The sequence below is a fragment of the Pyrus communis genome, chromosome 4 (genome assembly GCF_041283825.1).
Source record: "Pyrus communis isolate YQ-2024b chromosome 4, ASM4128382v1, whole genome shotgun sequence".
Taxonomy (NCBI): Eukaryota; Viridiplantae; Streptophyta; class Magnoliopsida; order Rosales; family Rosaceae; genus Pyrus; species Pyrus communis.
Genome location: NC_142568.1, coordinates 18,885,984 through 18,907,681, shown reverse-complemented (window position 1 = coordinate 18,907,681; position 21,698 = coordinate 18,885,984). Strand labels below are relative to the sequence as shown.

The 21,698-nt window shown below is 35.7% G+C and overlaps 1 protein-coding gene and 2 long non-coding RNA genes across 4 annotated transcripts; 1 reads left to right on the top strand and 2 right to left on the bottom strand.

Moving 5' to 3' along the window:
* The first annotated feature begins 2,552 nt into the window (after positions 1-2,552).
* Positions 2,553-5,163, top strand: LOC148697586 (uncharacterized). 2 transcript variants are annotated; one of them, XR_015961756.1, is made up of 5 exons: positions 2,553-3,223; positions 3,474-3,489; positions 3,689-3,790; positions 4,472-4,569; positions 4,729-5,163. It is a non-coding gene; the product is annotated as an uncharacterized LOC148697586 (long non-coding RNA). The 2 variants fall into 2 exon arrangements; XR_015961755.1 differs by having other exon boundaries at positions 2,563-3,223; positions 3,689-3,720.
* A 7-nt stretch (positions 5,164-5,170) lies between these two features.
* LOC148697585 (uncharacterized) lies at positions 5,171-5,863 on the bottom strand. The gene is made up of 2 exons (XR_015961757.1): positions 5,665-5,863; positions 5,171-5,519 (listed from the first exon to the last, which is right to left on the bottom strand). It is a non-coding gene; the product is annotated as an uncharacterized LOC148697585 (long non-coding RNA).
* Positions 5,864-14,976: 9,113 nt separating this feature from the next.
* LOC137722093 (uncharacterized) lies at positions 14,977-18,808 on the bottom strand. The gene is made up of 3 exons (XM_088692748.1): positions 18,180-18,808; positions 15,403-17,210; positions 14,977-15,300 (listed from the first exon to the last, which is right to left on the bottom strand). The coding sequence occupies exons 1-2, from the start codon at positions 18,431-18,433 to the stop codon at positions 17,141-17,143; spliced, it is 324 nt and encodes a 107-aa protein (XP_088548874.1). The 5' UTR covers positions 18,434-18,808; the 3' UTR covers positions 14,977-15,300; positions 15,403-17,140.
* Between the last annotated feature and the right edge of the window lie 2,890 nt (positions 18,809-21,698).

Genomic DNA, 21,698 nt, shown 5'->3' with positions numbered 1-21,698 from the left:
TTCGTAAAAACTCTTGATTTGACAAAACCATGTTCGATACCATTTACAAAATTTTAGTTTTGATTCTCATCACATAAGTTGAACACTTTGTATTTTGAGGCCAAAGGACCACCATCATGGCACCATGTGCTAATCTTCTTCTTTTTTCCTTTGCGTTTTGGGTTGGAAATGTCATAGTTTTGTGTGGCTTAGTTTAGTGGCAAAGTCAAATTAGCAGGAATGCGTTGAATTCTAATATTGTGGACACCAATATTCAGAACGTGCATCAATAAGATGAACAAACTGTAAAAAAAAAAAAAAAATACTAAGAAAGTTCTTTTGTGCTACGTAGAATAAAATGTTAAGAGCATTCAATTACCTAAATTAATTTGTATTAGTATTTTTATGGTGGCTCCTTATATTCAGACCATCTAATACTTGTGACATTTAATATTATGTAACATGTAAAGGGAATTCAAAACATTAGTGCAGTTTTGTTCACAATATATATATATATATATATATGGAATATGATCAAAGGACAAATATTTTTACAAATACTTTTACACTCTTTTTAAGTTTTTTGATAACATGACATCCAATGGTTCTTATTTATTCATTAAATGATATGGATGCTTATGTGGATTTTAACTAATATTAAAGATAAAATAAAACTGAAAAAAAAAACATAAAATCTGAAAAATTAAAAGTAAAATTAAAAAAGGAAGAAACCCTAGTTGTACGCAGTCCTCCGTCTCCCCCTCTGCAGAAATCTCAATTAACCCCGCTGCTCAACCTGCAAGCAGAGACCCAGTTCCGTTAGCAAAGACCCCCGTGCTCCATAGTTACCAAATGTTCCATTCACAATCAAGAACTTGAGAATGTTTTGTAAACAAATATGCAATGATTTAATGATTTGGTACAAATGAAGAACTAATGGGATTGAAATTTTTCTACAGGTACAGCGAAAAAATTAGTTGTTACAGGTTCGTTCTATATGCATTCACCATGAAAGTTTTTTTTTTACTTTTGAAAATTTGAAGTTTAGTGTAGAGGTTCTTAATTGAACGTAAACTACGCAGGTGTAGTCCTTGGTTCATTTTCACTTGTGCTGATATATACTGTCAGTCTCCATTGTGTACATACTTATTGACCAAATAGAAAATCAGCGGCAAACCATGATCGAAGAATTTTTGGAAAACTACAAAGCTCTCAGGCCTATACGAGGTACTCATATGCTGATATCAAGCGGATTACAAATAAATCCAGAGACAAGTTGGGACAAGGAACATTTGGAAGAGTGTTCAAAGGAAAGCTCTCGAGTGAGATCTTTGTTGCTGTAAAGATGCTCAACAATTCCGCAGGAAATGGAGAAGAGTTTATCAATGAAGTGTCAACATTAGGTCGGATCCACCATATTAACGTGGTTCGCTTGGTTGGCTATTACGCTGATGATTTAGACGAGCCTTAGTTTATGAATTTGCACCAAATGGTTCACTACAAAACTCATATCGTCAGTAGACAGCAAGAACCATTTTCTTGGTTGGGAGAAACTGCAACATATTACTCTCAGAATAGCCAAAGGAATTGAGTAAGTTCACCACAGATGTGACCAACGAATCCTTCATTTCGATATCAAACCTCACAATGTACTATTAGATGACAACTTCAACCCAAAAATCTCAGATTTCGGTCTTGCCAAGCTGTGCTCCAAGGAACAAAGTGTCGTTTCCATGACAACTACCGTTTCCAAGACATTGAGTTGCAAAACCACATCTGCAAAGGGGGAGACAGAGGACTACGTACAACTAGGGTTTCTTCCTTTTTTAATTTTAGTTTTAATTTTCTAGATTTTATGTTTTTTTTTCAATTTTATTTTATATTTTAATATTAGTTAAAATCCACATAAGCATCCATGTCATTTAATGAATAAATAAGAATCATTGGATGTCATGTAATCAAAAGGTTTAAAAAGAGTGTAATCATGCATTATCAAAAAATATCAACTTGATCTCATCTCCGAGCCCTCCACGTGTATGCATGTTGACTCATCAACTTAATATAATCACCATATTCCAAGAAACATCACATGCAACAACCCCATCCATGAATTCCAAGTCAATTTGACTTGTACCACTTGCAATCTGCATCTTATTTATTCCGTTTAAGAATATGTAAGGATAATTCATATTAAAATATAATTATTATGATAAAAATCATAATATTATCTTTTAACATTAACAAAATTATCCTCAGTTTTCCATCCAACGGTTGGGAGTTATGTTCACTCAAAAGCCTTGATTGCACGGACCGATGGTATAAATTTGGGTCCAAACAAAAACACACTTTGTGTGATGTGTGTTATGCTTAGTATATTAATATCACTAACATTATTTTGTGCAAATAAAATAGAACTTTTGTAATGTGTGTGATATATTCTATTTTTTTTGTGGAACTAATGCAATATATATAGTTTGATTATATGGAATGAACGCATTAATATCATGCTTCGTAAAACTCTTGATTTGACAAAACCATGTTCGATACCATTTACAAAATTTTAGTTTTGATTCTCATCACATAAGTTGAACACCTTGTATTTTGAGGCCAAAGGACCACCATCATGGCACCATGTGCTAATCTTCTTTCTTTTTCCTTTGCGTTTTGGGTTGGAAATGTCATGGTTTTGTGTGGCTTAGTTTAGTGTCGAAGTCAAATTAGCAGGAATGCGTTGAATTCTAATATTGTGGACACCAATATTCAGAACGTGCATCAATAAGATGAACAAACTGTTAAAAAAAGAAAAAAAAACCAAGAAAGTTCTTTTGTGCTACGTAGAATAAAATGTTAAGAGCATTGGATTACCTAAATTGATTTGTATTGGTATTTTTGTTATGGCTCCTTATATTCAGACTGTCTAATACTTGTGACATTTAATATTATGTAACATGTAAAGGGAATTCAAAACATTAGTGCAGTTTTGTTCACAATATATATATACAGATCCCCTAAGGGGAGGGATCCCCATTTTTTCAAAAAAATGGGGAGCCTTCTCCTGACTATTGGATGAAATGGGTGGTTGAGATTACATAGCTGATATACAGAGCTGATATAATCTTTCTTTTTCCCTTTTCTTTTCTGGTTCCTGCATCTTCCTTGTGACACAGACGCACATCATCTCCCATGAACAGAGCTTCGCACCAGCCAAATCACAGGCCATCGTGAATAACCTTTGAGATTTCAGGTATAGGTCTCCTCCTCATTCACTATTTAGGTGATTAATTTGGAATTTGGGTTGAACAATTGGGGTTTATATTTTTCAAATTCTAAACACAAAAACCTATTGCATTATGATTCGGGATGGTTCTGGTTTCAAATGTGTCTATAAATTTGGTGGTTTTATTTCGGGTTTTAGGGTAAAGACCTTTTGAATGGACTAAATTAATAGAGTATGAACTCGGGACCTTATAACCTTTGGGGTTTTGATTTTGCAGGGAAAGCCCCAGATTGGTAAGGATTTGTTATTGAGGCTGCCATTTTCATTACTAATTAAATTGTTTGCCATTTGCTTTTACTTAAAAAATGACTCTGTATATGCCATATATTGCCAATGATGCCATTTGCATTGCAGGTTAGTTATCCATTTTTGAAAATCCTATGCAGAGTAGTTGATAATGGTGATGAACTATTTATATGTGTTTGACTGCAGTGTGCACTCGTGATGGCTATGGCTGTTGACAAGTGAGTGATCTTAATTGTGAAACCTTAATTGTGAAAACCTTTTTAAGTATGCAGGGTTGGATATTGACAAGTGAGTGATTCTTTTCTTCCATTCTTTGCTAGCCTTTGTTTAGTTAGTACTACAGTGGAAATAAAGAGGTTGTCTTGTTATCTTTTCAGTCTTCAAAACTTGGAGTGTTGTTTGTTTGTCCTCTTTCCATATTTCTCGTGAGTGATCTTCTTGGCTGTTTTTCATCTTATGTAAATTAGTTTTAAGGTCTTCTCCTTATATGCAAATTGATGTAGAACTATCATTTGTTTAGTTACATGCTTGGAGAAGGTCTTGGTCTATCTGGTATTATGTCAATATTGTTCACAGGAATGGTAAGTGGAAGAACTGTACATTTTTTCTTTTCAGGTTTATATACATGGGCTTTGATATTGTCATGGAACAACATAGCTGGTCACATGTGGGGTTCATTTTTTTTTCTCAATTGTACCCTTTGAATTAGTAGTCTAATGTGAAAAGTTCTTATACTGTAGCAACTGAAACTTCCTTTTTTTCCTTAACTTGGTGCGTGATTGCCTCAGATATTTATTGTAGTTGGTATGCTTTCTGTATGTTTGCTGTGATGAGTCTTTGGTCACAATCTTACTTTATTAGTCTTTCAATTTCTAGACATTTGTTATTTCATTTTCCTTGTCCGTTTTCTACAAATCGCTGTATTTTGGTATGAAAATCTTAATCAGTTTGCCGAATGATTTTGTGCAGGGCAGCTAATGTTTTTTCTTGTGCATATTTGGTCAATTTGGTTCGACCTGCACACAGACATATACATTTAAAACACCAGAAAGCACTTTGGTATAGTGGTAAGGGTTTCATTATTTTCAGTCTCAATATAGTATGGAAGGTGATGATTTAATGTGAAGGAACTGTGCGTAAATGATATTTTTATTAGCTACACAAGTGAAATGTACAATGTTTGTGTCGAGTCTTAAGATGGAAATTTAAAGGAACCCATGCTGCAGAGGAGATGAAAAGAAACCGATGCTGCAGAGGATCTATGGCACTGCATAGGAGAGTGAAAATCAATTGAAGGCATTTATTCATTTCAAAGAGGAAGCTAAACGTCAAGATCACAGGAGCCTTGGTCAAGTTCTTGACCTGTTTTCATATCTTGGTTTACAAAATGAAGCCTCACTCATATCATGAATTTCTTATTCGAGTTGCTGAGTTGATGAGCAGCAACCAGCAAGCAGAGTATGAAAATGAAGTTGCAAAACTCAAGCTTTAGCAATTAGCAGCAAGCAGCAATAAGAAAAGAAGTTGCAGATGTCTTCCATGTTGACTCCAAAGTTATTTATCAGCATTTTGTAAATTGTTATTATTTTTCACTATGTATGAGAAGCATTGTAAAAGAATTGGATTGATATTCATGAAATAAAAAAAAGGCATTTGATGTCTTCCATGTTGCCTCCAAAGTTGGTATGCTATTGTTCTTTATCATTGAACTATAAATTTCTAAATAAAGTCATACAAAATACGTGAATTCCTTCAAGTTCATGGCCAATTCCTCCAAATTCATAGAATAAACTTATGCAAAACAGAGGAACCTCATTAACACCATACAAATTAGGAACAAAAAAAATGAGATCAGCTTCCTATGGACAATGAGTGCTCCTCATCCTGCAAGTTCATGGCCAATTCCTCCAAATTCATAGAGTAAACTTATGCAAAACAAAGGAACCTCATTAACACCATGCAAATTAGGAACAAAAAAATGAGATTAGCTTCCTATGGACAATGAGTGATGCTCATCCTGCAATTAACCAAAATAGAAATCATAAAAATGTTGATTAACAATAATAATGCTATTATACATCAAAGACAACAAACGCATTTCAACTATTGATATATTAATTGCACGATATACATAGAAAAACACACGGAATATGTATTCTTACCGATTGTGGAGCTCCGGACAATTTCTTTTGTCATGATTAACTCCATATTGCCCACACCCATGACAAAGGTTACCATTAACCCTCTTCTTGCATTTTCCTTTCTCTTTTCCCTTTTTATGTCTTTTTCCAGATCATTTGGTCTTAACAGGATCAAGTTCAAGAAAACCAACATCATCTACTATCAATTTTCTTTTTGCACGACATTCCATATCTCCTTTGGTTGCAGAAGGTTCCACATTTTCATTGGTATCACCAACCAATGGTTTAATCTTCTCATTCACAGCATCCATCGCCTCACAAAAGAATTTACTTGCCTCATCATTTATAATGACTTTATCAATCAAATGCAAATATTGTTAGAATAATTTACCACGCCTTTCAAGTACGGATTTGTCGACAGATATCTCCACATTAGAAACCGTAACCGATGATTTTGCAGATTTAGTGCATCTCTTCAATATGTATTCATCCGGCAATATCTGAAATTGACGTATTTTATGCAAATATGCCAAAAGATGGCTGCATGGGATTCCTGAACTATCAAATTGTTTGCAGCTACATGATGCAAAATCCCTGGATTTTTCATACAAAATTTCACGAACTCTACCTTTTTTGTCATCAATGGACAAAACTTTAAACATGTTGCAAGTATCATTTTCGCTTGTAAGCTCAATATTATAGCTGTAACTTTCCCACAACTACTCTTGAAAATCAAGGTAAGAGCTACTACGTGTATAAAGATTGGCCATTTGCGTATCCATCTTAATAGGGCATTTGAGTTTTGGCCTCTCGTTCAAATCAATATGATTTGCCTTCAACTCCGAATGGCGTTGGCGTACCAATGCCCTATTATATTTAACCATAAACTCGAGGAATGAGTCGTTCTTGGAAACATGTTTCTTTAGAAATGAATGTCCACTCTTAGCTCTTTGACTAGTTGAGCAATTTGCAGAAAAAACATGATTCACATAGGTTGGAACCCAAGTAGATCGAATCCTATATATCGATTGCAACCAGCCATTACCAGATAATCCACTTTTTGAAACAATGGCCATCAAACTCCTCTCTAGTCTTTGACTCCCAAATACATGCTTTGAAATCTAAATAATGATCTTTGTATTTCATTGCAGGAAGCTTGCTCGAGAACTTATCCAAAATATGCCACGTTCAGAATCTGTGAAACATGTTTGGAAAATAGTAAGGAATGGCTTTTGTCATTGCCAGATCTTGATCAATAATAATCATTTTTGGAGCATCACCTAGCATGGCATTCAAAAATTCTCTAAATAACCAAACGAATGAATTTTTCGTCCCGTCACTTAGAAAGGCACCAGCAAAAATGATTATTTACACCCATAAACAGGGCAAATATCATACTATACCAGTTGGTGCTGTATGTAGTGTCAAAAATGACCACATCACCATAAAACTTGTATGCTTGCCAACTTGCATCGGCCCAAAAACATTGAGTAATCTTGTGTTCTTCATTTGCTTGAATCTTGAATGTGAATTCAGAATTTCTTTCTTGCTTTAGCAAAAAATGATCATGCAACATTTTTCCATCATACCCCTTCATCTTGTTTCGCACTTTTCTTCGATGGTTATATAAATCTTCTTGTGTACAACCAACATTTTCAATTCCACCTACCTGCAATCCAAGAATGTCAAACTGTTTGTGTGGAGGTATGTTTGCCACGTTTAGCTGATCAGCTAATATTTTATGACACTTGGTAACCTTGCGATGAGACTTTAGCAAGTGGCGTCTTCGTGGGGATGTCATTGGATGATTATGACCTTCGTCAAATATGGTGACTGCATACCCACCAAATTTAGATCTCACAACTATCAATCTTGCTTTACAACCATATTTGGTTAATCCATGACGCTTTTGTTCGTCACCAATCCATTCTTTTGTATTACTTCCCTCTTTGTTGCACACAAACTCCTTTCTCGTGATCTCACCATCCTTATTTTTCTTACTTGAATGCATTCGGACACTAAACCAAGCCTCCCTTGCATAGTTGTTGTAAAATTCAAGCACTTCGTCTAATGCTTCGAAACGTTGACCTATGGTAGGCTTAAACTCATTTGTTACTTGAGGATAGAAAAAACAAATACCAGCTACAATTTCTAACTGATTTTCCATTGGACCTTGCATTTCATTAGCTTCCATAACTTGAACAGGCATTTCATCAGTTCCCGTAACTTCAATAATCATCTCATTAGCTTCCATAACTTGAATAGGCATTTCAACAGTTCCCGTAACTTCAATAGCCATCTCATTAGCTTCCATAACTTGAACATGAACATTAGCACAATCAAACATCCACACCAAAAAGAATAATAAAAAGCATCAACAAAACTTGAAAAGAAGAACAAAACTCAAATTATTCAAGAAAAATCTGTAACCAATTTGAATTAGAACTCAAAAGGTCTTTACCTTAAAACCCTAAAGAAAACCACTCAAATTATCCATTGCCTCTCGATTTTCATTGAATTGTCTATGTGAGTAACATGCTTTTCCAAGGCGATAAACCTCTTCGAGGTGAGTTTTCTGTAGTGGGTTTCGTATTTATGAGTTTTAAGTACTTAAGATACATGTTTTCGACTTCTGGATAAAGGAAAAATAAGTAAGTGCAATAGTATGATCGACTAACTCACTTGTAATCGAAACACAGCTGCTTTTCTTCTGGGAACCTCTCCAAAGATATCTTTCAAACCTGATAGAATGAAAAAACAATGTTCAAGCAACAGAAGAAAAATGTCTCATTCGCCTCCCCTTTTACCTGCTTAATGTTATCAAACTCTAGAGTCAAAAATGATTTTGCATATCTACTGCTGCTTGTCTTTCAACCTTATAAGCTGAGCAAATCACACTTTGGATTTGTTTCCCTGTTTGTCTGCAAATAGAAATTTGGACATCCCAAATCAGAAAAAACCCCAATTATTCAACCCAAGTTTCAAATTAATCATCTAAAATAGTGAATGAGGAAGAGACCCATACCTGAAATCTCAAAGGTTATTCGCAATGGCCTGTGATTTGGCTGGTGCGAAGCTCTATTCATGGGAGATGATGTGTGTCTGTGTTGCAAGGAAGAGGCGGGAACTAGAAAAGAAAAGGGAAAAAGAAAGATTATATCAGCTCTGTATATCAGTTATTTAATCTCAACTACCCACTTCATCCAATGGTCAGGCCATTTTTTTGAAAAAATGGGGATCCTTCCCCTTAAGGGATCTGTATATATGTGTGTGTGTGTGTGTGTGTGTGTGTGTGTGTGTGTGTATTAGTGCAATAATTGTAACTGTCAACTCAAAATAGTAAGAGAAATGTTAAGGAGACTCTCAATGTAGGACTCTCCATAAACTCTCAAACACTTCATGTTTTTAGTATAATAATTTATACTATTTCACTTTTAAGAGTCTCCCTAACATTTCTCAAAAGGTAAATTCTACAATCGGCCGTGGACACATTTTCTTGGTTTTGAAGAAAAAGCATCAACTAATTATTAGCTTTAATCCGGTTTATCCTAATTCCCAAAAAATAATAAAATTAGATCATAATCTCCTACAATCTAATTGTATTCTTTTTCACTTAGAAGTGAGAGGTTTTAGTTTCGATTCTTGTCAAATGCAAATTTAAACCATATTATTGCTAGTTTATTATAAGACTAAGATGCTAAACACACCCTCTTTCCTTAAGATGCTAAACATACCCTCTCTTATTTAATATAAATAATATTGTCTGTAAAAAAAAAAAAAAAAAAAAAAAAAAACATAACCTCTTCAGCCTACCGTTGTCGGTTTCTGGTTAGTGGCGCATAATTGTTCAAATCACAAAGACGACCACAAGGACAAGAATAGAAAGAAAAGACACGTCACGCGTCAAGGTTGGCAGGGTAAACGGCGCCGTAAGGGGAGACAATTCCGTGAGCAAAGGTTTTAAAGGACTGAAATCCACGGTCTGTGGAAACCGGAAGAGTCGCTGGTAATTGCGCATTGCAGTCGGCGCTGAACACGTACGTACCAATTAACATGTCATGTAGTGACGTGGGACGCAATCACAGGCATGAATGTAAGCCTTTTTCTCCTACATGGTCACCGACCAGGCGGCCCTTTTTCTTCTATGGTAAATAAGGCCTTACACTCTTGTTAGACTATCTTCGATAAAAATATTAAATTATTAGAATCAAATTATAATTGTTTTTTTTTTTTCAGTCAAATGGTAGATTTTATTAAATACCAATCGAAATGTTTACATCTTTCGCTAAAATATTAAATAAAAATTCCGGACCCAGAGTGTCCCAACAGAAAGCACCTCCATACAAGGCAACACATAAGACTACAACATGATCAACGGCATTTCCATTCCGATTTACAAACATAAACATCACCCTTCCTAATTGAGAGACCAACAGCCCAATATCATAAAGAAACCATTCCAAAGTAGCATCAATTGCATATTCCTTATTGATCATTTGAATAAGCATCAAGGAGTCGGATTCAATGTCCACATTTTGACAACCCATCTCGATGCAAACCTGTACCGCAGCACGTAAGGCAGCAGCCTCTGCCATTGCTGCCGTGCTGAAAAAGGGTCCTCCCGCCGCAAGCAACATCCCAGCAAAGTCCATCAAAACCCACCAATAGCCTCATTTGCCAGTCTTCCCGCACCAAGTCCCATCCCAGTTAATTTTGAGCACACCAAACGACGGCCTTCTCCACCTAACCAACTGACCCGCAAAGGTTTCTCCCTGCCTCAGCTCCAGCTCGTCAGGTTCACCCCTCTCAGCACCTTGAGCAACTCGAAACTCCAAGATTTGTTTCCTGACCACATGAACCATCTCCATAGGGTTAACAAGGACTCCATTAAATACCATTTCATTCTGAGACTTCCAAATTCTCCATAGCACAAAGACAAACTCCTGCAGTAATTGTTGGCTGATGTGGTAATATTAAATCTTATATCAAATTTTATGTTTCTCCAACCGATTTCTCAAATATTTTTTTTTTTTTTTAATAATGTAAAGATTTAAATGTTGGATAGTGGCCAAATTAGTGCCATGTTTTGTGGCTTTTTTCAAAGCCATGTTTTGTGACTTTTTCAAAGCCATGTTTTGTGGTTTTTCCAAAGCCATGTTTTGTGGGAGAAGGCTTGGATTAAGAAAAGCATAAAATGGTGAGAGCATTTGGCAAAATGTGCACGGATGAAGAGATGTAAAGCATCCAAAGAGATGGTGAGAGCATTTGGCTCTACCATGGGTAAGGGTGAGAGAAATCAAGAGAGCTAGAGTGAAAGATTTCTTGTGAAAGAACTCTTGGGGTAGAGTGAGGCTCTTGGGAAAATTCTGTGAGTGGGTGTACAAGGGATATGGGATTGGGTTATGTTGATTTAACTCATGTATACTTGTACTGTTATTCTTATAGTGAAGAGCAATATCTCTCCGGGGACGTAGACAGTTTTTTGCCGAACCTCGTAAATTTCTCTGCGTCTTTATTTCTTGTATTTTATTTTGTTCAACTGTGTGTGATTTTTGGTGAGGTTGTAATCTGAATCTCGGTTCCGCACTAACGAACGGGCCAAGGCACAACAATTGGTATCAGAGCATCGTTGGGGGCTTTGGTTCGTGGGAGGTCCAGATTTGTTGTTCACCATGGAATTTTCAGTTGAGCAGTTTAAAGGGAGAGGCGGTTTTGCTCTTGGTAAAGGAGAGTAATGGAAGCCTGAAGAAATGGAAGCCGTGTTTAGGGATGCTTGGATCAACTGGGAAAGTTGATGTTGAGGAAGAAGACAAAGGCCTCTTTCTTCTTACCTCACTTTCATATTTGTACGAGAACCTTGTGAAACTTTACTGCAAGGAAAGAAACAGTAAGTTTGGAGCAGGTGCAAGCTTCTTTGGTGTGGAATGATACACACAAGAGACCATGGATGATGGTGGGCACAAGACTGCTTAAGCTATTCAAGGTTGAAATCGTGGAAGAAAATTGGAAAGAGGATCTGAGAGAGACAGCAGGTTCGGATCCGGTTCCGGAGGCAAGGGTCCACAGTGCTACGGGTGCAAGGCCGGGTTAGCAAGTTTGTGGTGGAAGACTTTGAGTATGCCCTCTAGGTACTCGAAGCAACACTTCTCCTGGTGATGTTTAGTCTCAAGTGTTGCAGGGGTTTTGCAGCAGGTGGAGCTATGGGATTCACATGTGATGAGAAGGTCCTGAGGTAGGAGGAAGTGTGAGGAATGTTTGTCTGGCTCGACGGGTGTTGCTGGAAATGGGTGCACTGACAAGTTTCCAAGTTGCAGACAATGAAGAGGAGGAAAACCTGCTGGAGGAGACGAGGATGTGTCGAGATCCTGTCTGAAGCTAAAAGTTTTTTCTGCTTGCAGCAGCTGCACATGCATTGGCAGTGACTGAATCGGAACAGGACCAACGAGGTTGATTCAGAGTGTGCATGCTGGTACGTAAGGCCAATGGACTTTGATACAATTTGGCCAAGGTAGAGATTGTTGGATAGTGGCCAAATTAGTGCCATGTTTTGTGGCTTTTTTCAAAGCCATGTTTTGTGACTTTTTCAAAGCCATGTTTTGTGGTTTTTCCAAAGCCATGTTTTGTGGGAGAAGGCTTGGATTAAGAAAAGCATAAAATGGTGAGAGCATTTGGCAAAATGTGCACGGATGAAGAGATGTAAAGCATCCAAAGAGATGGTGAGAGCATTTGGCTCTACCATGGGTAAGGGTGAGAGAAATCAAGAGAGCTAGAGTGAAAGATTTCTTGTGAAAGAACTCTTGGGGTAGAGTGAGGCTCTTGGGAAAATTCTGTGAGTGGGTGTACAAGGGATATGGGATTGGGTTATGTTGATTTAACTCATGTATACTTGTACTGTTATTCTCATAGTGAAGAGCAATATCTCTCCGGGGACGTAGACAGTTTTTTGCCGAACCTCGTAAATTTCTCTGCGTCTTAATTTCTTGTATTTGATTTTGTTCAACTGTGTGTGATTTTTGGTGAGGTTGTAATCTGAATATCGGTTCCGCACTAACGAACGGGCCAAGGCACAACATTAAATGGTTGTTTTTATTAAAAAAATTGTTGAAACAAAATCTTATTGGTTGAAATGTTAGTGGAAATGGTTCATCATTAAACTAATAAAAAATAAATTTCACATTGATATCAAATTTGACTCCTATACACAAAGGTTTCGAATCCAATTAGCAAATAACATTTCAGTTGGAAGGATCTTTTATGTCAAAATGCATAGACCTATCTCTACCTAAGATTTGACATCACCTATGAAGATGTTCTTTAGACTGCAATGTCAAATTATAAGAATCAAATTACAATTGATGGCTGATGTGTGGTAATCTGAAGTGTTATGTCAAATTTTGTACTTTTCCAACTGAATTGTTAAATGTTATTTAATTATTTAAATAGAGCTTCAAATGGTTGTAATTATTAAAAAAAAATTGAAACAAATTTTTTATTAGTTGAAATGTTAGTGGAATAAGGCACCCACCATTAAAATGAATTCAAAATAAATTTGATATTGATGTCAAATTTGACTCCAAATCACAAAACCTTTAAATCCAGTCAACAAATAACACTTTGGTTGGAGAAACTTTTGATATCACCATTAATATGCACAGTCGCATTCCACTTAGGATTTTGACATCTCTTTTGGTTATGCTCTTAGGTGATCAAATTTTAGAAAGGAGGAATGATAAACGCTCATTATGTTTTTTTAAATTAATGATTAATGAGATTTTATCATAAAATTAGTCAGCAACTTGAGGGTCTTACAAGGTTTGATTCTTTACCGACACGGGACATTGTTCTCACATTCTCACATTTCATCTTAGTTTTTTCCATTTGATTCATTTAATATTGTACTCATATGTTAAATAAGAGTATGTAGAATGAAATAAAAGATGGGTGGTTATCATATTTCTTTGAGGGTACCGAGCATAATGTGTTCTAAAAGATTCTAGAATGATTTATCTTAGGCACTGAGATTTTTAATCGTTAGATCTTGACTATTAAATTATTGGCTAAGAGCCTAACGGCCAAAACTCATGTGAAGCATTTTATGTGTTGTCCATTACAATGAGAATAACTTGCATGCAATGCACCGTAATGGTATTTCAAGTTAATGAGAAATATTTCACTGAACCACAGGATTATTTCTCTGGTCCCACATTATCTCACAATACCAAACAAAATGTTTTGATTAATCCCATCCTACTTGTAACAATATGACAACTTCTTATTAGATGACTTTACAAGCCAGAGCACACGACGATCCTGCAAAAACTTTACTCCAAGTCCATCACATATTTGCCACATGAAAAAATTAATACTTCACATATCATAAAATATGCATATAGACACATAAATGTGATTTCACGTTTTCTACTTATTATGACATGAATTATCGCTTGAATATGTGACACTAATAAAAATTTATTTAAATTGAGAAGGCTACACGTCTTTGACATGGGAGTCAGTATGCGCGGCGCCACCGCTCCCGCCAATCCGAGACACATGACTTCCCCGAACATCTTTTAGATTTACCCTATCTTTAATCATACGGTGCAAGCAGCCAAATATAATTGTGAATTTTATGTTGCTTGATTTGCCGTGTGAGAAACATTTTTTCCATTCTTTACGAGGAATGTTAGTGAACCCATGTCCAAACTCACAACCACATGGACTTTTCACTTCTATCTTCTATTGTTGTGATAATCAAGCACTTTAGTTTTTAGTTCACCATTTAAAAATTAGTTTTACAAAATATTAATCAAATTAGAAATCATAACAGTTCAATTAATCTTGTTAAAAATTAGTATTTAATTTAAGGACACGGTTTGTCTAGCTGTTGAGATAATTATTTGATTACTAAACGATTTGAGTTTAGTTCATTTTCAACTGAGTTAATTTTTGAAGAGTGATATAAAATATACAGTTTAGATAATCGTGAAACTTTACAGAAGGATAAGAAAGGAGAGTCTGAAAAAATTCATGATCTTTTGTATAATGGTACTCGACCTTTAATTCATAGGAGATTTCAAGTTAAAATAGTATGGACAACAGTTTTGAAACTTGCGCATGTAAAAGTAAGAAACATTATCCATTCATTATAAAACATGACAAAGAAATTACAAATTCTTCGTTCTGGAGCTATTTATCCTCGTATATCTCTTTCCCAATTTCTTTGTTATAACTTTTACTAGAAGTGGTTTTGACTTGTTCTATGACTTCTTTAACAATCAGGGTTTGACTTTATTTATTTATTCCTTTAACATATTATATTTTTTTCTATTAATATAATAAATTCACCTCATAGTAACTTTTCATATATAATAGCATAGCTGGAGGGGAATTGACTTTGCAATTTAATTAAAGAACATATGACAATGAAATTACAATCTCTTTGATCACGTAAAACATGTTCACAGTGTTAAAAGAAACCAAACTAAGCTACTTTAGGTCTGGGCGGACGGCCATCAGCTGCGGCAGCCCTAGAGCCGAATTGAAGCAGCTCTTTGCTACAATCTTCCCTGTGAACAAGCACCTCAATGAAGCACAACCACTTCTTCTTATCACCATTTGCAATCTCAAATGCTTCAATCAACTCCGCTTCACAACAAACTACAAGAAAAGAGGGCAATAAAATAAAAAGGGTGCCCTTATGTTTTGTCAAACACAACCCTACATAATTAGTATTGATCAAATGATTAACTGACTCATCACCTTGGGTTGTCCAACATTTGCCTTCCCCATTGTGGATGGCATGTACAAGTCCAGTGTAGTTCCAATTTTTTATGACATTGTAAGGTCCATCATGTATCTCAACCTCAATTGTGTATCCACCATTGTTCACCAGAAAAACGAAGCTCCTCTCTAATCAACAAAGAGAGGGCGATTATAGTGCAACCCGACCGTGTGATCATAGGGAATGGCCCTGTATTCGGTAGTGTATTGCTTAAGGATTTCCTCAAAACTCTAGCGAAGTGACTCAAGCGCAACACAACTGCTTATGAGAACTACGTACAGCAGGATATTTGTGCCTGATGGGAAGCCTGTGAAATGTGGACCAAACGAACCTTGGGGGTTGTTCTGTTCCAACATGAACAAAACATGTTGTCAAGGAAAACAACTGTGATCGGTGAGACTGGGGACTCGTGGTTTAACTGTCAAAAACTGAAATTTCCTCCGGGTTGCCAATAAGCCAGGTGAAAAATCTTGTGTTTGATGTTGTTTTTAGGGTTTGGTTTATGAGTCGAAATGAAAATTTTGATGATGGGTTTGCAGGTATGAGTTTCAAATGCAATATGGATCAATTGGTTGGTCAGTTGGAGGAACTCTTGGGTATGCTCAAGCTGTTCCTACAATGCGAGTGCTTGCTTTCATTGCTTACGGCAGCTTTCGGGTAGGTTTAATAATTTGCTCCCTTTCCTCTAACACTTATTTGCACGCACCTAAACAGACAATAAGTTAATATATATAATATGATTAAATACCTTTCTAGCACTTACGCGAACGCTCCTAAACAAACACTAAGCAGACAATAGAAATGTGTTTAATCATATTATATATACCGGCTTATTGTTTGTTTAGGAGCATGCTAATAAGCGCTAGAGGAAAGGGAGCAAATTTATTAAACCTACCTGAAAGCTGCTATCACCAATGAAATCAAGCACTCGCTTTGTAGGAACAGCTTGAGCATACCCAAGAGTTCCTCCAACTGACCAACCAATTGATCCATATTGTATTTGAAACTCATACTTGCAAACCCATCATCAAATTTTTCAGTTCAACCCATAAACCAAACCCTAAAAACAACATCAAACACAAGACCTTCCCCTGGCTTATTGGCAACCCGGTGACAATTTCAGCTTTTGACAGTTAAACCATGAGTCCCCGGTCTCAGCAATCACAGCTGTTTTCCTTGATAACTTGTTTTGTGCATGTTGGAATATAACATTAACCCCCCAAATGTTCTTTTGGTCCACATTTCGCAGGCTTCCCATCGGGCACAAGTATCCTGCTGTACGTAGTTCTCATAAGCAGTCGTGTTGCGCTTGAGCCGCTTCGCTAGAGTTTTGAGGAATATCTTAAGCAAGACACTACCGAATGCAGGGCTATTCCCTATGATCATACGATCGGGTTGCACAATAATCGCCTTCTCTTGATTGATTAGGGTTGAGTATCTAGAGCGGTGTAGTCATTGAAAACTGGGCCAGCAAATACTTATGCATCTGCAATCTCCACAATCGCAACACAAAATCAGTGCTTATGGCCACCCAGTATGTCCCCATGAAATGCGGGTGCTGTTTCGGCAAAATTCCTTTTGCCGAGGGCAAAAGTCCCTTTGCCGAGGGCAAAAGTCCCTTTGCCGTGGGCAACACAGCAAGGGCATAACCACAAGCATCGGCTAGCTCAACAAAGGCATCAGCTGCATCTGCAGATCGAAGTTTTTGGCCGTCTATCATAACCGGTTCACTGCCTTGTCCGCTGCTGGTTCCACTGCAGCCTCTAAGACTATTTGATTACTCAACCTGTATCGCAGAACAAACAAACAATTTAATAAGGGTTAAAAGTATTTTTTGACAAACAAAAGTGCTGCAGGGCACGTTTTGCAGAAAAATTTAAAAAGTGCTTTATTAGGTCGTAGAAGTACTTCCAAGTGATTTTTCATTAGGAACTTGGAGTTTTAATAAATAAAAAAATCCAACATGGTTATAATAAAACACTTCTAACACAAGTGCTTACAACAAAAGTAATCCTGAATGAGACAGAATCGTAGCTCAATTAACTGTTAATATAATGCAGGCCAAAATTACCTTTGGAGGCAATGAAATTGGAATAGGGTCACGATAAAAGCTAGATGAGGAATATTCCAACCAAGTTGCAACTTATGCTGATGTAAACATGCTTTCTTTCTTTTCTTCCCAATGAGAGATTTTTCAATGTGACCGTCATACGAAATGGTACACCACATGTCCCTATATAAATGGTAGAGTGTGCCAAAAAGTTAATAACTTAAAAATTAAAATTTTCCACCACTTGCATAAAAACACGTGGTGTACCATCCATATTCCCGTCACAACTAAAAATTTCTCCATCCGAAGCTATTGAAATTGCCTTGTCGATCAATTCAGGTGCATCTTCTATATTATTTATCACAGCCTACCAATTAAACCCAACGTACTGAACTTAGCAAACCTTGGAGAGAAAAATTGTTACATTAGCCACCGACGAGGTTTGAACTCATGTCGTGGTGCAAGAACTTAACATATTTCCACCAATATGGTAAAGGGCTACTTGCACACCAAAAAAAAAAAAAATTTACAAAAGCAAAGGAGACAGAAAAACTTGTATGCACCCACTGCATAGCATTAGACTCTCACACATTTAGACCGTTCACAATTCTATAGATGTATTCATTTCCTTTTTCTGGTACGACAATACATATAAGAAAGTGTTTTTAGCAATTTTAAAAGTACTTTCAAATATGTGCTAATTACCTAATAACAAGTGACTTTCTGAAAGCACCTAAGCTCTTGGCTAAAATCAGGCAACCCAATAGTATGGTGAAGAATCCTATTATGAGCTCCATAGTCATTGGAGTTGGGGCCTCCAACGCTCCAACCATACAAATCACAGGCAAATCATCACTGCTGGCTCCAGCAATCGCATTCAGAACACTGTGTCCACCCACATTGAAAAGTAACAGAACACGCACCCACGCCTCGTGAGCGCGCATAGCCATCGGCGGCATAGCCGGTGTTGAGCTCGTTGCAGCAACCAATGTTAGTGAGCCGCGATTCGGTGATGAGATAGTCCAGCATGATTAAGTTAAAGTCACCAGGCACAGAGAACACGTCCGTCAAGCGTATTTGGACGCGCGAGGTAGCTCCCAATTGTGGCACCGGACAAGTTGGACGGACCCCAGTATTTCTGCATGGTGGTGGAACTGACGTCTAATTTTAGGGAGAGACTTACAATTTGCATCCAACTCGAAGTGGGATCTTTGTGGAAATGGATTTGGGTTTTGAAATTGGATTGGAAATTGGGGCGTGGATTCAATAGTTGTGTTTTAAAGTAATAAATTAATTTGAAATTTGATCACGACTCAAAAAATGATGTAGTAGTATTTAGTTATGAAAATTGTTTGAGACAAAACGGAAGAGGGAGGATTATATATATACACACAAAATGTTAGGTTTCTTTTTTACAAGAAGCGATATTTTACACTAATAAGAGGGGGGTTTGAAATTTGAACTCATGATGCAATCTGTTGAAGAAAAAAACTGACCAACAGAACAATTCACCACTTGTACCCACACTTTTTCAGTTAATAATAGAAATATTATTTCCACTACGTTTATCCAAATCCTAAAGTTGTGGACATAAAGTATTCAGGTAAAGTTTACACAAATGTGGTTAATTATGATGTAAAAGATTAACAAAGGGTCGGCTTACATCACATACTGGTTAGAACTCTTTACATGCAAAAGGAAAACATCATGAGGCAGTGATTAACTAGCTGTTTTGTGTTAATTTTGCTAATTAGCTATGCATTTTGATTGATGGTTCAGAGATTGGTGGGTAGACGTACTTTGTAGTTCTAAGGAACATAAAATTAGTGTGGTGGTTACTTACACCAAAAGCCAGTCATCCCAGCTAAGCTGACTCACGTTTGGAAATTTGGCTAATACGTTGATTTGTAACAATAGTCATAGGTTTTGTCTGATCAGTTATCCTATGATGTAGTACCTTATTATTTAGACGTTAAAAATAAATTTATATTAGTACCTTATTATTAGTCATAGGTTTTGGCTAATACGCTGATTTATATTAGTACCTTATTATTTATGCGTTAAAAATAAATTTGGTCGGTGAACCATGGCACCGCCTTGCCAAATTTCTTAATAGTTTCTCTAATGGAAAAGGCTAAAAGGCTAAAAGGCTAAAGAGTTAAAAAAATAGATAAATTTTTTAGTGTGCCGAGAACACTGTCTGATACACCAAATATAATGATATAAGTGCTTGCATTATGACACTTGGTATACTAGACCGTATTTCCTACATGTTTATCTCTCCAAAAATGGCTTGATTTGGACAAAACTTAACTCCAATAAAAAGCTGGGCTAAAAATTAACAGAGCCCACCGGGCCAAAACATGATCAAAATGGCATCGAGCTGGCCAAACTTGGCTTAGTACCCAACCCATTTGCTGGGCCCAGCAACAGATGTTGCAATTTGCCATTGGATCCAACAGCTAGATTTGAAGTTCTTTGCAAGGCTTATAGATGATCTCTAAATATTGTATCAAGAGTATTAGTCAAACAAGTCAAAGTTTTTGGACTCGTACTTCTAAAAAATACTATGAGTTTTAAGAATGCACCTCTTCACCAAACCAAGAAACCATGAGAGTTGTTCTTCCCTTAAAAAAAAAAATAGATATTCAAGAGGGCAAAGATGAAGGTGTGAGAATTCTACACCAATATCCAATCAATTTATTAACATTGGAAGCTGAAGATAAAGATGTGCCACATTCACAAGAATCTTATCTAAAATTTGCATAATTAATTACATCTCGACATGCTCGAAAATTCTATCTAAAAAGTTATTGAGATTACATAAGGGTAAAAAATTTGGAGACTTACTCATTTAGCGACACGTATCTTTCAAACATTCTATTCAAAAAAAATTATTGAGATTACATAAAGTTAAGAATCTGGAGACTTACCATTTAGCAACACATGTAACTCAAAAAAATGTTTGGATCACCTTATTTTACTATTGTAAGTAGTAGTTTAATTAAATTAACTATTAAATTTAAAATAATAAATTATTTAGGGGCTGTTTAACTCCTTTGGTTGGAGACAATATATAAAATAATCTGACACTATTTAATAAAAGGAGAAATTAGGCTCTCATCCTTGATTTACATTGATTAAAACCTTATTCCTTTTCAATTTTTGATCAAGGTCCTTAGATTTTAATAGTCATTAATTATTTCAAAAATAAAATATTTACATGTCAAGATAATTAAATTTTATTTTTAAATATATTCATTTAGTGTTAGAACCGTTAAATTTGGTATATTTATATTTATGGCTAAACTTTTCATCATATATTTCTATTTCTAGTTTGTACTCATTTTTAATTTACAAACTTTTTTTTAAATTGTACCAATTTTCTTTTAAATTTTAATTTGTACCCATATATTAATTTCTTTTTGTCCCTTATTTTTTAAACTTTTATTTGTACTCATAATTTTTAACCTTTTATTCGTACCCATAATTTATTTATAATGTACCCATTTTCCTTTACCAATGTACCACTTTTTTATATGCAAAATGTATCTTTTTTTTTTTTTAAGTACCATTTTTTATGTAAATGTACCTATTTTTTAAGGTAAAATCCATTTATTTTTTTAATCTCAAATGTACCATTGTTATATATATATATATATATATAATGTACCCATTTTTTGTATTAAATGTATCGATTTGGTATGTAAAATGTAGCCAATTTTTATTATATACATGTACTCATATTTTATAAAAATAAAATAAAATCGCTTTTTTTTTTTTTTTATAATCTAGATTGCACTCATAAGCAATTATTATTATTATTATTATTATTATTATTATCAAAACCCATAAGCAATCTTGAATAATTGAATTGGCAATGTAAATGAAAGCAAAAAAAAAAACGGTTGAGTATTTATTGGTATTATTACATCTCTTTTCTTATTATGTATTCTATGTGACATGAGAGGGACTTCAATCGAAAAACTAAAATGCATAATGTTTGAGTCTATAACAGTTAGGGACCAAGGACCGCAACTAAACTATCCCTTAATTAAAAGGATTATCTTAAAGGACTATAATTTTGAATAGAGCTATGTTTAGCATTTTCTGTTTAAGATTGTGTTATACACACAACATCGACGCATTACAAATTCATACAAATCATTACACATGGCACGAACGTGGTTATTCTCCACGTTGGTTTCGAGGGAGAAGGGACAG